Raw genomic sequence first — 13754 nt, forward strand, 5'->3', positions numbered from 1 at the left:
TGTTGGCCTTGCCGCGGTTTTGCTCAGCGTCAGGTATGTTTGCGCAGGAGCGGACAGACGATTTTTATGCAATAATTAGTAAACGAAAGTCATCCCTCCTAGCAAGACTGCGGGCGAGCTCCAATAGGATCTTGAACATGTTAGCAAGCAAGACTGACTCGCCGATCCTGCAGAAATTTATTTCTGTTTAGTTTATAGTTTATTATTTATTTTATTATCTTAAATGTAAATGTGGACCTACCAACACAATTTTTAAGAATGTAACCTAACCAATGGGCCTTTGTAGCTATAAATAAAGAAACTTATTATTATTATATTATCCAATAGTACAAGATCCGTATTATAGCTTGGGAACTTCGTTCGTAACACTTCCGATGTTGCGCGCGGTGCGGGGGGCGTGTAGCAATGAATGAAAAACCCACGACTGACGCACGTCACTTCCCCGCACGCAGGTGCACTCCCGCGCAGTCTTTCTGCCCGTCGCCCGCATATCATGGGAGTGTTATCAACGAACAGACTATAGTAACGACCTTCACCCATCTGTTTATTGGATGAAAAGCGTTTTATATTAAATTTATTCATCATTATCAACCCATATTCGACTCACTACTGAGCTGGAGTCTGCTCTCAGAATGAGAGGGGTTAGACCAATAGTCCACCACGCTGGCCCAATGCACATTGGCAGACTTCACACACGCATATAATTAAGAAAATTCTCTGGTATGCAGGTTTCCTCATGATATTTTACCTTCACCATTTGAAACACGTGATATTTAATTTCTTAAAATGTACACAACTGAAAGGTGCACGCCCTGGACCGGATTCGAACCCACACCCTCCGAAATCGGAGGCAGCGGTCATATCTACTGGGTATATCACGACTCTTCAAATTTAGTACGTTAAAAAATATACTGCGAGTAGGTTGCGAAAAACGTTCCTGGCCAAACAATTATTAACCATTAATAACTATCATTAATGATAGTTTGGCCAGAAAAGTTCATAGCAAAATACTCGCAATATATTTTTAACAAATCTTTCCTTTTTATAATATTAGTATAGAAGAAAAGTCCTAACTTACCTCATGATTGACTCTCGTGAGCGACACGATAAATTTTACCATCGCCTCTTGGTCTATCGCAGCTATCGCAGAGTTGGACGGCGCGTTGGCAAGAGCTCTTAGGGTCGGTAAAGTTGCTTTCTGTTGGTAACAATAGCACTTTAAATTGACAGTTTAGTTCGAGCCGATGGACGTTGGGGTCCCAAGGTGGTGAAATGGCGACCCCAGCCCATGTTCCTTCCCTACATGCCAAGTGAGGATGAATTTTTTATCGTTGTGGGGTACGGTTATCGGCATTACATACATACATACTCAAGGTAGACAAATTCACTAACTCCAAAACTCAAGATCTGAGAGCTCTCAAGATCTGAGAGCTCTCCGGTTCTCGCTAGTTACCCCGTTCGATCGAGTAGCATAACTTTTGGCTTTGACTTATTAATGCTAAGACCTCTGCCTCTAGTTTGCAGAACAGTTGAGCAAGTTCCTGTTCGGATGCCGCAAAAAGCGTGATGTCATCGGCGTACCGTGGGTTGCTAAGCTTAACAGCCCTAATGGAAATACCTCCCATGCTTCCAGGGTATTTCTCATGATGTATTCCCCATAGATATTAAATAGAATGGGAGAAAGAATACATCCTTGTCTTACGCCTTTTCGCGGCTTAAAAGGCCCAGGGACTTTATCATTGATTCGCACCATGGATTGGCCTTCGCAGTATAGGTTCCCGATTATCTTTATGAGGTGTTGAGGAACGCCCATTTCGTGTAGTATATTCCACAGGCAATCCCATCTCACACAGTCGAATGCCTTTGAGTAATCAATAAAGCACATGATAACGGGAACATTGAACTCTCGGCTCTTCTCTATTATTTGTCTAACGTTTTAGTTACATACGAGTACATACACATATCAGGACTATTTATAATAAATAGTAATAAAATATAAATAGTACTTATATAGCGAAATTAGAATTGCACTCACCTGTATTTGTTCTTGAGCCCCATCCACGCTAGTTGGAAACGTTTGGAAGAATATGCCTATAGTCTGTCGCAGAGAATCTTCGTCCACTGCAAGGAAGGCAAAATGTAAATACAAAAGCGAAAAGAAAGATAACAAATCTATATATATGCAGGGTGCTCGGGAGAAATCGGGGAAAATCATGTGTTCTAAAATGAATATTTTCAGATTAAATAATATTTCTTTTGTAAATAGATCTTAAAATGTGTCCCTTATACGTATCCTTATAATAATGACGCAGCGAAACTTATACATTGATAAATATCACAAAGTAGCTAATTATTGAAGTATGGAGTGCCAGTTGCAACTATCTCGTCGACATCGACAAAGTCAGATACAGGCTGCATCCATAACACTATCAGAAAGTGCAAATGCTTATATTAGGCCTGTACTAAAGTAATCAAGAAAATCACTGCACTTTGACTCTCAGATATGAGTCTGGTCTTAAACGGTCTTTATGATATATATAGATAACCTCAATCGACCCAGCCGGAGATGAACCCAGGACCTTCGTCTTGTAAATCCACTCCGCATACCACTGCGCCACGGAGGCCGTCTAAGTTTTATGATATGCTAGTAGATATAGATATTTACCTGTAGTAGGGTTGAACCAGAGCAGCAATAGCCTGCTGATGATAGCCGGCGACACCAAGTGGCCGAGGTATATGAACCGACACAGACCTTCCACTATGATGAGTCTATGCGACGGGCACTGGAAATTAATTTGTGTAACGTTTAGCTTGTGAAATGCAAGCTTATAGAAAAATCCAATTATTAAATTAAAGATTCACCATCATTAGATTTTATATAGTAACTAGTTGCACCCCACGGTGTTACCCGCAAAAAACAATTATGTACCCACACGTAATTTAATTTTTCCGGGACTAAAAGTAGCCCATGTGTTATGTTAAAATCTATCTCCGTTCTTAATTTTAGCTAATTCGGTTCAGTAATTGCGACGTGAAAGAGTAACAAATATTCATACCACCATAACCATCACTTTTTCGCAAATATCGGGTAAATCATCACTATAACAAAGCAACACTTCATAAGAACAAGGTGTTGCCGTGTATCCAATCAACATGAAGCGTAGTAGGTCTTCTGTAAATACATCGGCAACTTGATCAACAGAGATCGCAGTTTAAATGACAAAAAAAAAATCGTCGATCCATAGCCACTAACCACCCGACTTTGACGGCCTCCGTGGCGCAGTGGTATGCGCGGTGGATTTACAAAACGGAGGTCCTGGGTTCGATCCCCGGCTGGGCAGTTTGAGATTTTCTTAATTGGTCCAGGTCTGGCTGGTGGGAGGCTTCGGCCGTGGCTAGTTATCACCCTACCGGCAAAGACGTACCGCCAAGCGATTTAGCGTTCCGGTATGATGCCGTGTAGAAACCGAAATGGATGTGGATTTTCATCCTCTTCCTAACAAGTTAGCCAGCTTCCATCTTAGACTGCATCATCACTTACCATCAGGTGAGATTGTAGTCAAGGGCTAACTTGTAAAGAATAAAAAAAAAGAAAAAAAAAGTGGCTTGCCCATTACCTCGCAGCTTACTTCCGATACGTCATACACTTTGAATTGGACTGTATTATTATTAAAATTTACTGTAATTATTTAAATATTAAACTTACTGATTTATCCAAAATATCAAGCAGTAAATCAATGACTGCGCCGTGTGTAGACAGAGTCGATAAAGTCTCACTCATAGTACCTAAAAATATAGAAAAAAGAATTCAAAAATATAAAAAAAGAATTAAAAAAATATAGAGAAAAGAGTTAAAAAATATAGAGAAAAGAGTTAAAAAATATAGAGAAAAAAGTTAAAAAATATAGAGAAAGAGTTAAAAAATATAGAAAAAATTATTAAAAAATATAGAGAAAAGAGTTAAAAAATATAGAGAATAGAGTTAAAAAATACAGAGAAAAGAGTTAAAAAAAATATAGAGAAAAGAGTTTAATAACGAGTCTTCATAGATATTGAGCCGTGATAACAGATATGACCTCCGCCTTCGATTCGGAGGGCGTGGTTTAAATTCGGTCCGGGGCATGTACCTCCCAACTTTTCCAGTTTTTAAGAAATACAATATCACGTGTCTCAAACGGTGAAGGAAAAACAGTGAGGAAACTAGCACTGACAATTTTCTTAATTCTTTATGTGTGTGAAATCTGCCAATCCGCATTGGGTCAGCGTGGTGGACTAATAACCTCAGCCCACTCATTCTGAGAAGAGACTAGTGCTCAACAGTGAACCGTATATGGGTTATCAATCAATCAATCAATCAAAAATCATTTATTTCAAGTAGGCTCAGTTTACAAGCACTTTTGACACGTCAGTTGACTATTTGTAAAGATTCTACCACCGGTTCGGAAGGCAGGTTCTGCTGAGAAGATACCGGCAAGAAACTCAACAGTTGCTCTTTTGAAAAAGTCATACAGTATTATAATTTACAATTGATAACAATTACTGTTTACATTTCTTATAGTTTTACTTTCTGTGTGAAGGTGGAAGCTGATCCAACGGCCTCCAAGCATCTTTATCATTAAGGAACTATTTAATTATGATGATAGATATTTACCATCAGCTTCAGAAGTATCCACAGAATGATTAGTGTTCCGTTTCTTCGATGCATCAGCTCTGGATTCTGTGTTCTCCTCAAAGACGCTTGCGCCGTGCACGCAGAAGAGATCAACTACACACTTGAGTGCTGTACAGACTGTTGACTCCAGGGTGAGGTCCACCAACTAAGAAAAAAAATACTATAATGTACCTAAAATATAAAAATCGGCTGTCTGTAAAGTCGGTTTACTGACGATAGTTGAACGTGACAACGTCATAAGAAAATACCTCAGACTAATTAGATAAAGACCTGCCTCGCAAGACATTATTTTTCTGTCAAAGTATATGATCAACGGTCTTATACGATTATAAACACTGTCTCTATAGAATCGATGTTTAATAGTTTACAATCGTGTCCGTCAGTTAAAAACCTTCGTAAAAATACCTTCTAATTAGTTAAATGGTGTAAAAAACTAACAAAAACTGCCAGTTTAGTATAAGATATGTATGAAATCTAAGCTCGTTTTCCTTAGAAAATGGCAGAAATTTTTGTTTGTGAATTTGGGTGCGATACTAGTCCTTATGTATTTAGTCTGAGGAAAATACCGATGGAATGGTTGCATTTTTCACAAGAAAAAGTTCGTTTTTTAAAATACTGTTTAATAATAATCTTCATAGACCAGAATATACTTTATTTCTTGTAAAAAAAGTTGACAACCCTAAAGCGAGGGAACGACGCATGACGTCATCTTTTTTCGATTGTGCAGCCGGCTCCATCGAATTAATATTTATTTATATAGGAGTGGGTACAATAGACCAACGGGGCGGGGATCGAACCACCACCCCTCGGTGATGAGTCTGACCGCTCTTACCGTTGAGCTATTGAAGCTCTATATTATTTAAATATAAATTAAATGACATTCGATACGTTGTTGGTACTTACATTAGTAAAGAAGAACGACTTGTTATCTCTTGCGAACTCCTTGTCAAGCATTCCAAACAGGGCCACCGTTTCCAGCGCATTATCCAGGATATCTGGATTTTGCCATATTTCTACCTATAAAACAATGATGCCAATAATTTAGGATATCAAAAAAGTTGTTCAACAGAGTTCAAAATAAAAAATCTAATAACTTTAATTTCAAATTTAAAAATTTAGTTTATTATTTTACTTCCATGTTTATACAGAACTACATATATCATTTTCAATAATAAATTTGACACTTTGTTTTAAATGGTGTTAAATTGGTCATTATCGTACTACTAGATTGAAAGAAAATTTAAAAAAAAAATACATGAATGTAAGTTTGTGTATTAATCCATGTTTACAGTAAAAACACAACACATTTATACATTTTTGGTACCATACAAAATTACAAACCTCAAGTTCTTTGTAAGTCAACTCCAGCAGTGGGGTAGATGTTTTCAGTTGAGGAGTGTCCAACGCGCAGTTCAATATGGTCAGACATTTGTTTAGAGTATCTGCGTCACACTGTTTCTCTCGGATTGTCTGAAAAATATCAATATATGTATCTATACTAGAGGGAGATAAAAGAGGGATGTGACAGAGTGGTATCCTAGGGTAGGAATAAGGAAAAGAGGTTGCCCCTGCCAAAGATGGGAGGTGACCACAGACAGACAGCAGGAGAAACATGGAGAAAGAAAGCAAGAGATAGAGAACTATGCCCGAGGGCAAACTGAAGAGAGGACAATTTTATTATTATTATAATACTAGCGGACGCTCACGACTTCGTCCGCGCTCAGACCTCCTTAATTTGGCCATTTCGCAAAACCCGTGCTTAGTGGACGTCTGCTACTTATGAACTACCTCCCTGCCAAATTTCAACTTAGTACGTCAGCGGTTTTTAACATATCGTGATGAATTTATACCTTTACCTTTTATTTATATTAAAATTGAGTCGTTAGGAGCAATCTCTGGATCTACTAAATCGATTTGGGACATTCTTTTACCACTAGAAAGTTACATTATTTGTGAGTAAGTCATGATTCTGTCACCCTACGAGCAATAATTAACTTTCTAACAGCATAAGTCAGAGGTTTTATTTGCACTACTGTATATCCAAACTTACAGAGTTTACTTAAACTTATAGAAATTTATATAGAAAACACAATTTAGTCTATACTTACAGGCAAAGGTCGTGGTTGGTGCGGCGGCGGTTGCATTTGAACATTTAATTCTTCAATTCTTCTTTGTATATCTGCTACCTGAAAGTAAATCCTACATTAAACAAACCAACTTAGCACACTATAATTTAGTTGTTGCTTAACTCAAAAAGGTTATTGTTACTTATTGCAAGAAATTGAAAAATCTAAATTCATTGTGACTACCATGAGCTTAGTTTAAGTACCTAGATTATGACATCGCTTGATTCTAAAAACCCCTTTATTTGACCCCTTGACCCGGTCAAGCCTCGCTTTGACTTTTGTGCACTTCTTCCATACCCTTACCTACCCTACACTAACCCTACACCTACCCCTACCCTACCCCTGCCCTACCCCTACCATACTCCTACCCTACCCCCACCCTATACATATTAAAATTCAAATTATTACGAATCGTTTGTATGGGAGTGTAAATTTTTTTTTTAGTCTTTTTAAATTTTTATCGCCGTAAAAGCCATCCTAAAACTTCAACGAACATTTAAAAAAAAGAATTGGTTAAATTGGTCTAGGCACATTTTGCGATTCATTTTTATATTATAGATTTATACCATACCTTAGCTTTACATTCAGCTGCCAGAGCATAATTTTCCTCCCTCACCGCCTCTTCTTGCTCTTCTATGGCAACATTTAGAGATACGCGCAATCTGGCCCTCTGAAAAAAATAACAATGATTGTAATGATCTTTTTAACATAAAAATGAAACCGACTTTAAAAACGTATTTCAGTTATTTTGATTTTAACACAAAATTACTAAACCGATTTTTGTAGAAGGTTTGGTAAATTGGTAAATGGTCCAAAGTTATGTGGTAACAAACATTAAAACAAAAAAAAAACATACGCGTGAAGTATAAAGTAAAATATATTCTCTTTATAAATTCGGTTAAAAACCTCTTCGTGTTAAGAAAATATCGTACAACAAATTCACGGCACGAATTACAAGACATGATAAGAACAGTTAGTTCCACTCTTGGAAAAAAATACGCGGCTGCTTTCCGATATGATTCGTACATTTGGTAAATATGGCCATTAATGTTGCGTATTATTTAAAGGAGAATGGCGAGATTGCATGTACTTTGGGACTAGCTGACAGAAGTAGCGTGCATAATGGAAACCTATTAATAGTTGTTTATCCTGATTAAACTAACAAATAAGTAAATGGTAAACAGTCTTAAAAAGCAGGGAAAAAAGATTAATTAAATTAGTAGTCGTCGTTATCAACCCATATTCGGCTCACTGCTCGAATCTCCTCTCAGAATGAGAGGGGTTAGGCCAATAGTCCACCACGCTGGCCGAATGCGGATTAGCAGACTTCACACACGCAGAGAATTAAGATAATTCTCTGGTATGCAGGTTTTTTTACGATGTTTTCCTTCACCGTTTGAGACACGTGATATTTAATTTCTTAAACTGGACGCAACTGAAAAGTTGGAGGTGCATGCCCCGGATCGGATTCGAACCCGCATCCTCCGGAATAGGAGACTGAGGTTATATCCACTGGGTTATCACGGCTAAATTAGTAGTATCTATATATAAATGTGAGAAACACCGCCGCTGACATACAACTGCGTGATTACTTCATAAATACGACAAGGCGTTTTTGCGGACGACTTTTTTTGTTAATAAAATGCATTTTTTTCTATTGATTCCCGTTCTGTAAAATCTCAATATTTTTTTACAAGCATCTTACAAAATAATAGTTTTAATCAATACAAATGTACGAGTGTACGACACTTCAGAGTGTGACTCCCACTTTCGCCAACCTCCTTTGTTTTATTTTTACAATCCATCCCCATAAAACGGGTTCAGATGAAAATGTCAGTTTTGGTTCGTTACATCATTTCACTATCGCTCAAAGCATTCGCTACGCTAGTGATTGAGCAGAGCGAATATGGTAATGAAGCTGTCAATTATGACAGTTTTTAAAAATTGTATATAAATTAAGAGTATGCTAATAGTAAAGCAATTTTGTAAAAGGAACAGGGTATCTGCGATCATTACTTTCGGAGCTACAGGGATTTGAAGGGTCAGATTTGCGGCGCTGCCACGGATTCCTGAAAAACGCCCCATACAAAATGGTACGAACTAATGACGTCGTAGGTAATGTAATGATCGTTAGATTTGTATGTGCGTTCAAACCAAATTACTAATATCTTTGTTATTTGTGCGTGTTCATAGTTCATTTATTAATAAATGTCACATTTAATGTAAGGAAGCTAAAACTGTATGAATTTTCATCTAATTACAATAAAAGATTTTTAATAGATTTTGAATTTTGACGGCCGCGTGGCGCAGTGGGTAGTGACCCTGCTTTCTGCATCCACGGCCGTGAGTTCGATTCCCACAACTGGAAAATATTTGTGTGATGAGCATGGGTGTTTTCTAGTGTCTGTGTGTATTTATACATTATATAAGTAACATATAAAGCAAGTAGTATGCAGCATATAATAGTATATTAATATTATAATATCAACTATCTTAGCATCCATCCACACAAGCTTACTCTGTATGCTTACTTTGGAGCTAGATAGTGATGTGTATTGTTTAAGTATATTTATATTTTATAAATTTTATAATCTAATTTATTTTGCAAACTTTGCTTTTTATGTTTAAATTAGTTAACATTGGCCCTATTTACCCGAATGTATCATAAAAATCAATATATTCAAACCTAGTCATTATCCTCATTACCTGCATTTTAATTTCAGTGGACTCAATCTGCGGCTGCGGCTGCTGCATCGACTGGTCGAGGTCGGGCGGCTCGCGCAGCGCCGACACGATGCCGCAGACGATGTCGATGCGCAGCGCCACGTCCGGCACCACCAGCTCCAGCGCCGACACCAACGCGCGGATCACGTCCGCGCTCAGGGGCCCGTAGTCACCTGCATCATAGCGAATATGTCATCATCATCATCCTCAGACCAATTATTGTATAGGACCTGCCTTGCTAGACGTTACTTTTCTGTCAAAGTATATGATCAACGATCTAATGCGATTATAAAAACTGTGTCTATAGAATCGATGTTAAATAGTTGTAATCGTGTTCGTCGGTTAAAGAGCTCCGTAAAAATACCTTTTTGTGTAATTGAATTGTTTAAAAAACGGGCAAAAACTTCTAGTTTAGTATAAGATATAAGTATACCAAATCTAAGCTCGTTTTCTTCAGAAAATGAGTGCCATACAGGTCCTTCTATAATTGGTCTGAGTCATCATCACCTGACATGCTGTCGTACACGCGCAGCACCGACTGTCGCATGCTGAACATCGCGGGCTCTCTTACAGCTCACCAGTGAGAGTGTCAGTGACGAGGTCCTTGAGCGCTGCCCGGCCGGCCGGGTCGCTCGCGTCGTACACGCGCAGCATGCTGGCCAGCTCGCGCAGCACCGACTGTCGCATGCTGAACATCGCGGGCTCTCTTACAGCTCACCAGTGAGAGTGTCAGTGACGAGGTCCTTGAGCGCTGCCCGGCCGGCCGGGTCGCTCGCGTCGTACACGCGCAGCATGCTGGCCAGCTCGCGCAGCACCGACTGTCGCATGCTGAACATCGCGGGCTCTCTTACAGCTCACCAGTGAGAGTGTCAGTGACGAGGTCCTTGAGCGCTGCCCGGCCGGCCGGGTCGCTCGCGTCGTACACGCGCAGCATGCTGGCCAGCTCGCGCAGCACCGACTGTCGCATGCTGAACATCGCGGGCTCTCTTACAGCTCACCAGTGAGAGTGTCAGTGACGAGGTCCTTGAGCGCTGCCCGGCCGGCCGGGTCGCTCGCGTCGTACACGCGCAGCATGCTGGCCAGCTCGCGCAGCACCGACTGTCGCATGCTGAACATCGCGGGCTCTCTTACAGCTCACCAGTGAGAGTGTCAGTGACGAGGTCCTTGAGCGCTGCCCGGCCGGCCGGGTCGCTCGCGTCGTACACGCGCAGCATGCTGGCCAGCTCGCGCAGCACCGACTGTCGCATGCTGAACATCGCGGGCTCTCTTACAGCTCACCAGTGAGAGTGTCAGTGACGAGGTCCTTGAGCGCTGCCCGGCCGGCCGGGTCGCTCGCGTCGTACACGCGCAGCATGCTGGCCAGCTCGCGCAGCACCGACTGTCGCATGCTGAACATCGCGGGCTCTCTTACAGCTCACCAGTGAGAGTGTCAGTGACGAGGTCCTTGAGCGCTGCCCGGCCGGCCGGGTCGCTCGCGTCGTACACGCGCAGCATGCTGGCCAGCTCGCGCAGCACCGACTGTTGCATGCTGAACATCGCGGGCTCTCTTACAGCTCACCAGTGAGAGTGTCAGTGACGAGGTCCTTGAGCGCTGCCCGGCCGGCCGGGTCGCTCGCGTCGTACACGCGCAGCATGCTGGCCAGCTCGCGCAGCACCGACTGTCGCAGATTAAACATCGCCGGGTCTTCGGACTCAGATGGACAAGGCGACTCAACTATACTGTAAAAAAAAACAAGAGATTTTTTAATTTTTACTTTGCAACCACAGAGTTAAGTGTAAGTGGTGAAGGCGGTGAAACCCATGAAAAAAAAAAACAAACGTCACACTTCTCCTTGACATATACAAACTTTCGTAATTTGTATTTCCAAATTTTACATTAACAACAATTACGTAAATAGTATAATAATCAATAACTCTTATTTCTTTAGTATTTGTAAACAGTTTTAAAATATTTAAAACATAAAACGACATTTTTTTTGAATAATACTGAAAGTTACTGATGCGACGCTTCGTGTCGTACTGACTCGAGAATGTATTCGTTTTTGAATTTTGTATTTGGAGCGGCTACGACACCGTCGTGTTCCGTGCTCTCCATCTGCTAATTATTCTTAATCTGTGTTTGCAACTACTTTACAATAATCTAAAAATAAATTCATTGGCAATTCAAAATGAGACTGACTTATTATAAAAAAAAAAATATCTCACACAAACACAAAGCCACTCACACTCGTATATATCCGGTAAGTTTGACGAGTTCTGGCAACACCGACTCCAGCGCGTCGTCGTCCTGCAAGTGCTCCGCTAGGTGGCGCCAGTACCACGCCGTCTCCTTGTTGAGCTTCTCCGCTGGTATGAGGCGGTGCTCGATGTCAGTTGGGAGCCACTTCAACAACTCCCACACTTCAAGACGTCTGCGAATATACAACAGGGAATAATCTGTCTATTAATTATGAAACACGGCTAAACTCACTCACTCACGTGATATTAGGTCGGAGTATGCCCGGCTAGTTTCGAACCCATACGGGGCCCTTAGTCATGAGCTGGTTCTTGCATCGCGGCACGATATAATCTATCTATATCTATACTTATAATAAATTTGTAGAGAGGTCAACTCTGTACATTAAATATATTTCCAAAATAACTATCAGGGGGTGATAAGCGATCATATAAAATACATGCCAAATGAGACTGTAGATACATGCCAAAAATGCAATTAGTAAAATTAATTTCTGTCTGTCTGTATGTTCGTTATAGAAACAAAAACTACTCAACGGATTTCAACGAAACGCATGTTGTAGTATACTTTTCATCATGCTACGATCAATAGGAGCAGTGAAGGGAAATGTTGGGAAAACGGGGGAAGTTACTCCATTTTTATTAATATTTAATCTAATTCTGACAACAATGTATGTTCTGACAAATGTTTTCTGACTGTATGTCTGACAAATAGTTAAATCCGGAGTTAAAGCATTACATTACATTTACGGTACTATGCGAAAGTGGACTACGACGTCACAACTAGAGACTGCTAATGGTTGCTTGTGTGACCTCAGTCCATAGAAACATAAGATATAAACATAATTCATAAGCAAACCACAAGAATAATGTATGTTTAGAATAGTTCTTTAAGCCAACGGTTTCTGTTCCGCCTTCACGACCTACAAAATATCATGCTCTTGGTCTTGGCTAAGGACCAATGCAATAGCTTGGACTTGTTAGCGTGAAAAATAACGTCAGTTTTCAACCAAACCAATACTTTTACTTTTATAGAATTGGGGATATTTCTTAAATTCAAACTGAAATAATTAAAAAGAAAAAAGAAAAACTTGAGAGTATGAAATACAACAAGGAATACAAAGAAAAATATAAGTATACCTATCATCAGTGTTTTATTAGTAACAGGTAACTCACTCAAAAAGCGACTTCAGAAGCTTCCCAGCGACATACTGAGAATCATTGGTGTCTTGCGCGTTGTCTAGGCGGATGGCTTTGAGCAGATCTATGATGTTGCCCTGGAACGCGCCGAGCCATGCCGGTATCAGGATTTCTTCCACCACACGACGAACTCGAGGACTCCGTTCAGTTAAACCCACCTAGTAAAATAAAACTAAAGTTGCATCGCAAAGAGCTATGTCGGTTTTCTTCTTCTGCTGATCTAATAATTTTTCTTTTTTTTTTATTCTTTACAAGTTAGCCCTTGACTACAATCTTACCTGAGGGCCTAGTGGCAGTTTGATACTGTTACTGTCACGTAACGTAAACGCGAATTTCAAAGGAATTGAAACAGCGACTGGAGGACGTTTTGTTTGGTCAAGTCCATGCAAGAGGCCTATGTCCAGCAGTGTACGTCTATCAGCTGTTAATAATGATGAAGATGATTGCAAAGAGAGGCATCTTAACATTCTGTGGCTTGCAATGACAGAAAGAAAAACTCCAAGTAGAACTAGGGACTTGTGACCCTGTACTTGCTGGTGTAATTATAGGTGTTTCCCGAGTTTTTTGTCAGCTTTTCTTGGACCAAGGCGCGCCTAGAACTCTTGTAACTTTAATTTTATGTTTTTGACCTAGACCAGTTTTACAATTTCGTGGGGATAATAACAGTCCAATAGGGCAGAGATATTTTTTTATTCTTTACAAGTTAACTCTTGACCACAATTTCACCTGATGGTAAGTAATGATACAATCTCAGATGGAAGTGGGCTAACTTGTTAGGAGGAGGATGAAAATCCACA

General features: G+C 40.1%; 1 protein-coding gene across 1 annotated transcript in view; it reads right to left on the reverse strand.

The window, feature by feature from the left end:
* LOC112054696 (condensin complex subunit 3) overlaps positions 1–13754 on the reverse strand; it is a 35982-nt gene that overhangs the window by 13583 nt on the left and 8645 nt on the right. Inside the window, exons 6-18 of the mRNA XM_052882969.1 lie at positions 12934–13115; positions 11748–11933; positions 11081–11241; positions 9505–9695; positions 7370–7468; positions 6781–6858; positions 6014–6142; positions 5576–5689; positions 4652–4817; positions 3707–3786; positions 2666–2783; positions 2036–2121; positions 1079–1198 (exon numbers count right to left, since the gene is read on the reverse strand). Of these exons, the coding sequence (XP_052738929.1) occupies positions 1079–1198; positions 2036–2121; positions 2666–2783; positions 3707–3786; positions 4652–4817; positions 5576–5689; positions 6014–6142; positions 6781–6858; positions 7370–7468; positions 9505–9695; positions 11081–11241; positions 11748–11933; positions 12934–13115 (1710 nt within the window). The remainder of the gene's footprint in view (positions 1–1078; positions 1199–2035; positions 2122–2665; positions 2784–3706; positions 3787–4651; positions 4818–5575; positions 5690–6013; positions 6143–6780; positions 6859–7369; positions 7469–9504; positions 9696–11080; positions 11242–11747; positions 11934–12933; positions 13116–13754) is intronic.

This window comes from Bicyclus anynana, chromosome 8, assembly GCF_947172395.1.
Source record: "Bicyclus anynana chromosome 8, ilBicAnyn1.1, whole genome shotgun sequence".
NCBI classification, from domain to species: domain Eukaryota; kingdom Metazoa; phylum Arthropoda; class Insecta; order Lepidoptera; family Nymphalidae; genus Bicyclus; species Bicyclus anynana.